At 38.8% G+C, this 12,450-nt stretch overlaps 1 protein-coding gene across 1 annotated transcript in view; it reads right to left on the bottom strand.

The window, feature by feature from the left end:
• Positions 1–1,518: 1,518 nt before the first annotated feature.
• UTP18 (UTP18 small subunit processome component) overlaps positions 1,519–12,450 on the bottom strand; it is a 41,815-nt gene continuing 30,883 nt past the window's right edge. Inside the window, exons 12-14 of the mRNA XM_004377911.3 lie at positions 4,509–4,651; positions 3,135–3,173; positions 1,519–1,694 (exon numbers count right to left, since the gene is read on the bottom strand). Of these exons, the coding sequence (XP_004377968.2) occupies positions 3,149–3,173; positions 4,509–4,651 (168 nt within the window). The 3' untranslated portion in view covers positions 1,519–1,694; positions 3,135–3,148. The remainder of the gene's footprint in view (positions 1,695–3,134; positions 3,174–4,508; positions 4,652–12,450) is intronic.

Raw genomic sequence — 12,450 nt, forward strand, 5'->3', positions numbered from 1 at the left:
GCATTAAAGTGACAACAGCAACTCAAAAGATTACATAGGAACCTTTGGGGATAGTGAGCTCATGTTAATGGAGGAACAATTCAGTAAAGGTGAGAATGGTTGCCCAACTCAAAGAATGTAATCAATGTCACCGAACTGTACATGTAGAAATTCAAATTTGTGTGTTTTTGCTGTATACATTCTCAACAACAAAAAATAATTAAAAAAAAAAAAAAGGCAGGGTTGGTAAAATCCTCTTTGCCTGTAGAATAGATAGTACATTTGTCTGTCTTGGATATCAGAATTGGGAATTTATACTCCTAGCAGAGTATAAAAATGATCTAGGGATTTTAAGAGTTAAAATTTAAACTCTGCTCCCATCATTTTCTCTATAAATTCCTATAAATCTTCAAGCTCTTGGGGACTGAAAACCATATGTAAAATAAGCATATATAAAGCTCGGTGTCCATTTCTTAGACAATGATTTAGCAGCAGTTAAAGACAAAATAATAAGCTACAAAAAGCCTTGCCTTCAATTACTCACATAATCCAATACTGCCCTCTAGCAACTTAAGAGTGAAACAGCACCTACAAGCCAACTGATTTCAGGAATCTGAAGTTTTTAGCATTAATACTCTATTTGTTACAGAAGATGCTACTGAAAGAGGGGGTCTCTACAATTATAAAGCAACAGCCCATCTTAAAAGAAAATGTCCTTTTAGAAAGATGTTGGAGTAAGTTAACATAGCCCTCACCTACTGGACTGTTCTAGGTCATCTTCAGTAGACTTGGAAGGGCCTTGAAAATGCTGAAATGTTCTCCACTGATCTTTTTTTTTTTTTCAATACAGTCAAGTAGGAGCTATTATTTCTCTGGGCTGAGCAATTCTGTGTCACTGGAAAAACTCCCTCTGCTCTGACTTCTCTTCCATGTTTTAGCAGGAAGGTAGGGTGAAAGCTATTAGACCCACTTATAGTTCTCATACCCACTCCCCTTAGCCCCTTTAATACTTCTTAAATACATGATACAGTGTTAGTTTTTCCTAAGAAACGTGGGGACCAGTCTAAAGCAAGGCTATACTACGATTAAAGAATTAATGGTACCAATTGTCAACCCTGGGACTTAAATGAAATATTTAAGCTGGTGTAATGACATTTCCAGGAAGGAGAGTGGCTAATAATTAGTATGCTCCCTCCCACCAAGTAATATTGACAATTATCTGAAGTGCTTAACCCAGAAAAGTCCTTTCATTTCCATAATTATCTTTCCCAAAAGACTTGGAAGTTCAAAATTCCCTCCATGAGATCCTACCACTCTCATATCAAGCCAACTGACACCCATAGCTTATCAGAGCCTGTTTAGCTAACACCCTGAAACATGGAGAGATCTATGCTGGGAAAGGTGGAAATATTAATCAGGGTTAACTATGAAATATGAGAATATATCTGCCTATATTATTTTTGGTCACAGATAGGTGTTTCCAATCTCTCATGTTTAGTCTTGAAACAAATGCATTCTCGTGTGTGTGGGGGGGGGGGTATAGGGGAGGATAAACCACATACGTACACCTATTTTCAAACAAAAGTTGCCATGTGTTTATTAAGACATTTCTGTTAACGTAAATATGCACAACTGGCTCAATTATATTATCATGCATTCAGGAAAGATTCTGAAAAGATATATCAGGGTGGGCTTCTCTTGTGGCTCAAATGGATCTGAGGAAAGAACAGAAGAAATTATATATCTAATTAACAGCCGCTGGTCATCAACAAACAACATGCACTGGTGATATAATCTGGGGAGGCAGGATAGCTGGACTGCTTTCCCTTATCTGGCTAATGCATTGCTCAAATTTCTCTGCCTTCAAAAATCCTTTCCCTAATTAAATCTATCTTCCTGTGCACTCTGAGAGTCTCTCCTCAACATTCATGAATCTCAAGGAAGACCAAATAGTCAACTGTGGTTAACAGGCCAGTTGCAAAGCTCAACCTCAGAACCACCACATCTCAGGTCAAAGATGCAGCCAAGGGAAGGGAAGCATGTCTTACTATTTTAAATACTGGGCAGAAAAACAGCCAGCCATTAACTAGCTATCTGATGCAGGGCAAGCCACTTACAATCACTCAAGAAACATATATAAAATAAGAGGGTTTGATAGTTTGGCAGTTCCTCAGAAAGTTAAAACATAGAGCTACCATACGAACCAACAATTCCACTCTTAGATATATACCCAAGAGACTTGAAAACAGTGACATAAGCAGACACATGTACACCAATGTTCATCACAGCACTATTCACAATAGACAAAAGGTGAAAGCAACCCTAATGTCCACCATCAGACGAATGGATAAACAAAATGTGATATATACATACAATGGAATATTACTCAGACATAAAAAGAAATGAAGTCCTGATACATGCTACAATATGAGTGAATCTTCAAAATATTATGTTGAATGAAATAAGTCAATCAAAAAAGACAAATACTGTATGATCTCAATTATATGAAATTCCTAAAATAGGCAAAAGTATGGAGATCAGAGTTTAATGGTTACCAGATGCAGGAGGGAGGGGAAAAGGGAGAATCATTGTTTAGGAAGCATTGAGTTTCTGTTTATGGTGATGGAAAATTTGGCAATGGATATTGGTGATGACTGCACAACATGATTGATATAAGTGGTGTCACTAAACTGTACACGTGAAAGATGTTGAACTGGCAAATGTGTTCTCTCTACTTTCACAACAATTAAAAAATGCAGAGGAAAAAAAAGTAAACATATTAAAAAAAACTGAGGGTTTGAGCTCAGACAAGCTATAATTTTATCTGAAGACAGGTATCTCTTAAGTCTACTCTCTTCATGGGATAAACACATTCGGCAATTACAATTTGGATGCCCATTGTTGAACATTTAATTAACAGATATGACCTTAAAAAAGCAGAGTCAGACTGTTGTGATTTGGGATAAGAAAGTCCCAAGGAATATTCAAGTCCAGCTAGACTCTTCCTGATCCACTTCCATCCCACTCCCCTAATTGAAGAATCAGCAACTCAGGGACAGAGAAACAAATGTGAACTAATGTGGTTCCTTCTCCCAACTGACAGCAATGGGAATAACCTTAAAACCTGTAGAAATAATTAAAAAGGATCTTCTTACTTCAAATAATCTCTTCAGAAGTCTGAGTAATGGTGCAATCTGAAAAAGTAAAGATACGTCATCTAAATAATTTGTAATTACTGACAGTACTGTCCATCAGATCAATGAAAGGCACTTCGGAAGATTTATTCTTTTCACAACAGCATTTTATGCAAAAAAAAACATGTAATCACAATCCTTCTTACCAGGCACTAAGGTTCAGACTCCTCAATCTGACATTCTGAAGGATCCTCATGCCTCAGATTTTAGACAAAAGAACTAAGCTTGCTCCAAAGCATCAAACTGCAGTCTATGAAATACCTGATCAGCCATATCCAATTGAAACACTGTCAGTCCAACCCACTTGCTAGCACAGCTAGAAACAATGACACCTTAGAGAGCTAGGCTCTGGTGAAAAATCTAACAGCCTGTGGGGTTCACTTAGAGAAAAGAAAAATTCAATTATTATTATAAACCAAAATTTTGGAAAAGAATTTATTTCTAAGTGCAGTAAGAATCTGCATCGTTTTATAAAATCCTGAGATACAGAATCGCTCAAAAACTGACTGAAATGAGACTGATGGAATTATCAATTTTCCTGGTATAACCCATTTTCCTTTCAAAGTAAGCAGAACTTTAAACCACATTACTGTTTGCTATATTCTCTTTTCACAAATATCCACTCAAAACCAATTTAATTCCTCTTTTTCTTCACCCAGGATTTCAGTTTATTTTGAGAGCAGGCCTTCCCTAAAGCATATAAACAAATACAGGGTTCTATGCAGCATCTATTACCAACACAAAAAACCAGGACGGGAGGCTGTGATTTAATGCACAAGATTCCTGCTGAAAGCTCTTTAGTTCTCCCCAAAGACACACCTTGTCACCTGTATCTTCTAGCAATGACGGTTTTGTTTTGTTTCTGCTTCATGGTTAAGTATGTTGGGTACAGAAAGGAAACTGGACATAGCATGTAACTTTTTGATATCTTTGTAATTAACATCATTATTTATAACTTACAGCTACAGGCAAAAAAACATCTTTTTAAAAAAATCACTTAAAGCTAGTGGAGTAATTAATGGGTTGTCAAATTTATAAAAGTTAATCTAAACCTTAAATATTAAGAAAGCAGCGATATTATTAAAGGGGCTACTTCTCAATCTAACATTCTCAAAATAAAGCTTACCAAAAAAAAAAAATTTTTTTCCAGGTGAACTTTGGTGGTAGAAACAGTTTATGACAGAAAAATGTATATTTTGTTAAAACAATAAGGATGAGAGTCAAGCTGAACATCATACAACTTACTACAGGCTAAAAATATAACAATAGTATCCCTTCACATTCTCAAAAGCAGTTTATAAGTATCTCTGACTTTTAAACATAAGTAATACCTACCGAAACATCAGGGCCTTGCCCTTCTCATTGCCCAAGGCAAAATAGCCACTTCTGGGAGAAAAATCCATGGTATGAACAAGAGAAATATTCTTCCTTCTAACAACTGGAAAATTTGAAAATACTGTACAGGAAGGAAGGTGAACCTGCAGGAGATAATAAAAAACTTTATGTGGAAAATGATATGGCGCTTCCTTAAAAAGCTAGAAATAGAAATACTACATAATCCAGCAATTCCACTCCTAGGAATATATTCTATAGACATAAGAACCATCACACGAATAGATTTATGCGCACTCATGTTCACTGCAGCATTATTCACAGTAGCAAAAAGATGCAAACAACTTAAGTGCCCATCAACAGATGAATGGGTAAACAAATTACGGCACTGTCTTAGTCATCTAGTGCTGCTATAACAAAAATACCACAACTGGATGGTTTTAAGGCAGAGAAGATTATTTCCTCACAGTCAAAGTAGGCTAAAGGTCCAAATTGAGAGCGTCAGCTCCAGGGGAAGGCTTCTTCTCTCTGTCGGCCTTCTTCTCTTCCGTGTTCCCCCAGACTAGGAGCTTCTCTGCGCAGGGACCCTGGTCCAAAGGACATACTATGCTCCCAGCACTGCTTTCTTGATGGTATGAGGTCCCCAACTCTCTGCTTGCTTCCCTTTCCTTTTATCTCTTGTAAGATAAAAGGTGGTGCAGGCCACACCCCAGGGACTCCCTTTACATTGGATCAGGGATGTGACCTGGGTAAAGGTGGTGTTACAATCCCACTCTAAACCTCTTCAACATAAAATTACAATCACAAAATGGAGGCCAACCACACAATTCTGAGAATCATGGCCCAGCCAAATTGTTACACACATTTTTGGGGGGACATAATTCAAACCATGACAGGCACATACACACAATGGAATATTATGCAAAGATAAAAAACAATGATGAATCCATGAAATATCTCACAACATGGATGAATCTGGAGAGTATTATGCTGAGTGAAATAAGTCAATCACCAAAGGACAAATACTGTATGAGACCACTATTATAAAAACCCAAGAAAAGGTTTACACACAGAGAAAACAATCTTTGATGGTTACGGGAGAGAAGTGGGGAAGGAAAATCACTAACTAGATAGAAGACAAGTGGTAACTTTGGAAAGACAACACACAATATACGGGAAGTCAGCACAACCTGACCAAGGCAAAGTCACAGAAGCTTCCTAGACACAGCCAAACACTATGAGGGACCGAGTTACTGGGACTAAGGTCTTGGGGGACATTTAGATCAACTGGTATAATATAGTTCATAAAGAAAATTTTCTACCTCCTACTTTAGTGAGTAGCATTTGCAAGCAGCCATCTAAAGTACATCTATTGGTCCCATCATGTTTGCAGGAAAGGACAATGAAGAAATGAAGAAAGCCAAAGACACAAGGAAAATATGAGTCCAAAGGACTAATGGACCCATGAACCAGAGCCTCCACCAGCCTGAGCCCAGAACTAGATGGTGCCCACCTACCACCACCGACCGCTCTGATAAGGCCCACAATAGAGGGTGCTGGAGAAAAATGTAGAAATCCAAATTCACAAAAAAGGACCAGACTCACTGGTCTGACAGAGACTGGAGGAACCCCCAAGACTATGGCCCCAGGGCCATAACTCACAAGTTATATCACTTAACTTCTTTACTTAACTCAGAAGTAAAGCCACTCCAGAAGTCGACCTTCCAGCCGAAGATTAGACAGCCCTATAAAACCACCGGTAACACAAATGAGGAATGTGTTTCTTAGTTCTACCAAGTATATGAGACTAAACATGCAACAGCTGCCCAAAAGCAAAGAAGAAAAGGCAGGAAGGGATAGGAAAACTGCATGAATGGACATGGAGAATCCAAGGTGGAAAAGGAAAGGGAGAGAGGGCTGACACGTGGTGAGGATTGCAACTAATGTCACAAAACAATTTGTATAAATTTTTGAATAAGAAACTAATTTGCTCCCTGACGGAGCAGGAGAAAAGTGGGGTGCAGAACTCAAATTCTAGTAAAAAGACCAGAATTAATGGTTTGATTGAGAGTGGAGGGTCCCTGGAAGACATGGCCCCCGGGCTCTCTGTTAGCCCAAAACTAAAACCATTCCCAAGGCCAACTCTTCAGACAAAGATTAAACTGGACTATGGGACATAAAATGATACTCGTGAAGTGTGTGCTTCTTAGCTCAAGTAGATACATGAGACTAAATGAGCAGCTCTCGTCTGGAGGCAAGATGAGAAGGCAGAGAGGGTCAGGAGCTAGTTGAATGGACACGGGAAATGCAGGGTGGAAAGGAAGAGTGTGCTGTCACAGTATAGGGAGAACAAGAAGGGTCACAAACAATGTATGTATAAACTTTTGTATGACAGACTAACTTGAATTGTAAACTTTCACTTAAAGCACAACAATAAAATAAAAAGAAACTAATTTGTACTATAAACGTTCACCTAAAACACAATAAAAAAATTTTTTTTAATTTAAATTACAAGATCTAGGAACTCATCTTTCTTAAATTTCACTCTTCATTCCATCTTTTTGCTGAATGAGTTCATTTTGCAAAATGAATCAAAAAGTTCATTTTGACTGTAGCATATATAAAGCAGTTCTCTTAATGTACCAAAGTATTTCAAAATTAAATTTTTATTTTCAACGTGCTATTACTTGAGAAGAAAGGAAAGGAAGAAGTGGAGAAAAAGTTTTTTGATGCTTTTAATGTGTCTCTAGCATAATGGCTGATACAGTCAAATGTTTGCTGAATGAAGAAACTAATGTGAAAAGTCAGTGGTGGCATCCATTAATGCTCTAACTTAATGATCCAGTAAAAAAACTGATCACAGGGAAAAAATACTGTAAACATTAAGAAGAAAGAAACTGATTTTATATAACTAAAGCCTAGGCAAAGTCATACCAAGTCTTCTAATATCATAAAATTTTCTTTTTATGCTTTCATTTTTCAGCTAAGTGATATACTCTTTGCCTTTTGCAATCTCTCCCTGAGAAGGGCTAAATCATGAATACTTGGTTCATTAGATGAAACAGCAAACTGACTTAGTGTCAAAGTTCCCCCAAGCCAGGCCTAAGCATAAAGAGGGGCACAATCTCTCTCCAGGAGACCTACCTGTACTTCTGGAGAAAATGGGCCCGAGTCCAAGACAGGTGAGACAACTCCTCATTCAATCTGTAAATGAATAAAGCCTAGCAGTAGGAGCAGTTATTTTAAACAGACTAGGATGGTTACAAAAGGAGCACTGGTGTCGCGAGTGCTCAACTGCTAACCAAAAGGTTGGCAGTTCAAGCCCATTCAGCAGCTGGGGTTGGGGCTGCGGGGAGACCTGGTGATCTGCTCCTATAAAGATTACAGGAGAGAAGACCCCATGAAACAGTTCTATTCTGTCACATGGGGTCGCCATGGCTCGGAATCAACTTGACAACAGGATGGAAACTCTCTTTCAAACGTTCTTGCAGCTCTTCCAAAAGATACAGAGCCTTCACCTTCAAACAGACACAGTTACATCATTCAGCTATTTATCCTGGTAGTCTGCCATCCCCCAGATTAGACTTTATTCCATTCAACCAAGGTGGTTTTCACAGACAAGTATTAGGTAAAACTCAATGCTATAAACATCTATTAAATAGGTTTCAGTCAGTCACTTATTAGGCCCAACTCCCTCTGATATACACCGATTGACTGTTTTGTCAAGAAAGTAAAGTTTACAGTGACTCTCCAAGCTATGTTCAATTATTCTCAACTTTGGCATAAGGCAGATTGTGCCTGCACAGCATGGCATCAACGCTAAGGCATTAGTGATAATAAGAAGTGTTCCTGACCCATTTAAGCTACAAAGTTGGCAGCACCCCAATTTTATTTTAACTTTTAAAATTCTTACATACAGCTCTCTACACAGGTTCTGTAAGAAATTACTTTAAGTGTTAAAAATTTTTTAAAAAAGAAAAAAGCACTTCATAGGCAGATTTTGTATTTTATGGAGAGAAGCCACAGTACGGATATCACAAAATGTATTTATACTTAGTTTGGGAATGCACATTTTATGAATTTTTGACAAGTGGTGTGACTTCTTAATTATGTTTTGCTTAGGTCACTGTAAGTCTGCATCCTTATATAAGTAAGCATGCACCAACAAGTGATCCAAGGCATCATCAGAGCAGAACATCAGGAAACAACCGTTTGTTGTGAGCGCCAAGAACAGAGCCATCCTGTGCCTTACTTTGTTCCCATCATATATGCCACCTGACACTCTTAAACTATCCTCAGATATTCACTCATTAACTTTCCCAGCATGACTCTGAAGTTTAGGAAATGCTTTTCTGACTCTTCCGAATCAAAACACACTGGGACCAATCTTTCTACTTGACTGACTTCTTAAAAATAATTGTATTAAACCATCCCTCTTATTTCCAACATAAATCAGAAAAACGAGTCTCCTAATTTGGATTCAAGTAACTGCAATGAAGTCAATTGCTTACTACAAATAGGGAGCTCACTACAAGGCAAAAATTTGAGCATAAGACACACAGTAATTTTTTAAAGACCATTTTTATCAGAAAGAAGCTGTGTATTTTTGTAGCCAAATAAACAGAACACCAGAAATACTGCGGTAACTGCATAAAGTTACAAAGTCTTACGACGTGAATGGTGTCTCTGTACTGTAGTGCCTTCACGCAACAACCGTACACACTGGCCATGCATCACACAACATACCAGTCTGTTCCTTCTGATGGAAGATAAAACACCAACTTATCAACAACTTATTTTTAAATGTTATCGCCTCCACTGACTTGGATACCAGGGGGAAGGGCAGGGATGTTTACAATGTCCTCCTTGTAAGACTCAATATCTACTTGCAAAGTTCTCCAGAGTAATCTCTCAGACCAATGATCCCATCTCATTGCACTCTGCCGCATTCAGACCTCTCTTTATGGCATCTATATTAAAAGCCATAACTGAATTATTAATCAAGAGGTCCCATAAAGATCCAACTTCTTTATCTCAAAAAGTTCCCTTTATCTCCAACACCATTTCTGTCATGATACTTAAGGACCGAGATATCAAAATTCAACAAGTTTAAAAGCTCACTCGTGGTTGATTTAATGGATACGAAATTCCACAACTTACTAGTACATCCAAGATTGTAGACGTACTAATAATTTAGCTTCTGGGTCCTCTACTGGAGTAATGGCTTAGATTTATACCGACTGCTTTGTGCGGGGATAACAGAACCGTTTGGATTATTATAAGCTACTGTATTTAATAATACTAACACTCTTTCACTGACGAATTCTGAAGCTGCTGTGCCTGGCTTCTTTCCATTAGATATTATGGTTGACTACCCTTTAAAAAAATGTGATTTGGCTGTTACTAACAAATTCCTTGTGTGACTTTGCCACAATAAAAAAACATAAAAGCTGTCATGATCACTGAAGCAAACTAGGCAAAACTAACTACTATACATCTTGCAAAATACATAACGTCAACAGGAGACAGATCCCCATGGTTTTCTGTAACAATTTACTACCATTAAAATGATAAAAATTTAATATGTACTAGTACACCACCCCCATTAGAGGAATGGGAATTTTAAGACTGACCTGAATTATAATCTTCTCATTTATTAAATGATTCATTCAACAGAGAGGCAATAAAACTCAGTGCTGTGTTTTTCAAACACTTTCCAACAGAATCCCTTCTCCCCACAAAGAAAATGTTATGCAGAATCCCAATTTATATCATGGATAACAGTGAAACTTCTATGATACAGGTAGAAGCTTAGCCTCCTCCTTGCCCTTCTTGCCATATGAAGCTCCTGTGCAGATTCTAGGGCTCTAAGGCATTCAGTTAGAAAACCCCTAAAAGTAGTAGAAACAGTATGGAATCTAGAATCACAATTCTGACATTTATGGAGCTGTTGCCTTTCAGTTAAGTTAATCCTCTGAGAACTCCTATGTGGCTCAAAATTTTTTTTGTAGAATTCTTTCTAACCTGAACGCTATTATACAAAGCTGATGGGCTATATACTATATGCAAGGCTCTTTGCTAAGTGAGCAAGGTAAAAATAACACAAGTCTTGGAAACACTCTATAGGACAGTTCTACTCTATCCAACAGGGTCGCTATGAGTTGGAATCAACCTGATGGCAACAGGTTTTGGTTTTTATTGGAAACCACTTACAATCTGGTAGTATACACATAACAACAGTACAATGCAATACTGCTATTCAAAGCTGTGTGCCATCTGTATACCTAGTGCCCGGAGCAAATGAATGTATTTAACCAACGAATGAAGACACTGGTTCTGCCGGAAAGGGTGGGAAGTCAGAGATGGGGTGACACATAAGCTGAGTGCCAACACTATAAAGAAAGGATTTAACATAGCAAGCCTGAGACTGCCATCCTTAGAAAAGCCTACTTACAAGTTTGGCCCTGAATGGCACCTGGGAACTTGGCGGGTAAACAGTTCCCTACAATGATACGAAACTTTCTCTGAATGATAATGGTGGCTCACTTTGCCTAACTTGTTTGCACAAACAACGTGGTTTACGTGGAACACCTGCATTACTTCTGGGCATATGGAACTTTGGTATGTGCTAGGCAGAGGGTACCTACATGACCAGCCCGAAATAAAAATCTTGGGCACTGAGTCTCTAATAAGCTTCCCTGGTACACAAACTTCACACGTGCTCTCACAACCCTTTGCTGGAGGAATTAAACATGTCTATGTGATTCCTCCGGCAGACCCTTGGAAGCACGTACCAGGTTTCCTCGACTTCGCCCTGCAACTTTTCCCTTTGTTCATTCTGCTTTGAATGCTCCTTTCACTGCAGTAAATCCCAGCTGTGAGTACAACTATATGCTGAGTCCTACGAGTCCCTCTAGAAAATCACCAAGCATGGTGGGGGGGGCGGGTAGGTGCCTTAGGGACCCTGGCACAGAAATATATTTATAAGTGCTATCTAGCTATTCAAATTGCAATCTTTTACACAATCTATTTTCAGCTCGATTTATTTTCAAAATCTAAAAACTGCCTCTACTCCATTAAGATAACAGGCCTTAAAAAGGTAAGTGAGGAAAGAAAACTAAAGGAACAAAGTGTTTGTCTTAAATACATCCCATGATATATCAGATCTCATGCTAAAAGCAAGCCCTGAAAATGACGACGATCACTTAAGAGATAACTAAGAATGGAAAGCATAGTTTTCCCAAACGAACTGACAATGCAAATTTGGTAGCTATGCTTGTCATTTCTACAACCACGCACAAAAGCTATGATACTAATAATTTCCACTTCAAAAGGAGCCCTTCTTGCTCTGGAGACCATGGTCTCAGGCAACATCTAGCTCAATTGGCATGACACATCTTATAAAGACAGTGCTCTACATTCTACCTTGGTGAGTAGTATCTGGGGTCTTAAAAGCCTGTGAGCGGCCATCTAAGATACTCCACTGGCCTCATCCCTTTGGGAGCAAGGGAGAATGAAGAGAACAGGATACAAGGAAAAGATTAGTCAGAAGGACTAATTGTCCACAGCTACCAAGGCCTCCACCGGACTCAGTCCAGTATAGCTAGATGCTGCCCGGCTACCACCACTGACTGCTCTGACCAGGATCACAACAGAGGCTTCTGGACAGAGCTGGAGAAGGATGTAGAACATAATTCTAACTCTCAAAAGAAAAGACCAGATTTACTGGCCTAAAGGAGACTGGAGAAACCTCTAGAGTGTGGCCCCCAGACACCCTTTTAGCTCAGTGGTGAAGTTATCTCCGAGGTTCACTGTTCAGCCTGGGAGTGGACAGCCCCGTCAAACCAAATGAGACTAACGAGGTACAGGAGTCCAGTGACAAGGGCCAGAAGGCGGAAGGGGACAAGGAAGCTGGTGATAGGGAACCCAAGGTTGAGTAAGGATA

The sequence above is a fragment of the Trichechus manatus genome, unplaced genomic scaffold, assembly GCF_000243295.1.
Source record: "Trichechus manatus latirostris isolate Lorelei unplaced genomic scaffold, TriManLat1.0 scaffold00054, whole genome shotgun sequence".
NCBI lineage: Eukaryota > Metazoa > Chordata > Mammalia > Sirenia > Trichechidae > Trichechus > Trichechus manatus.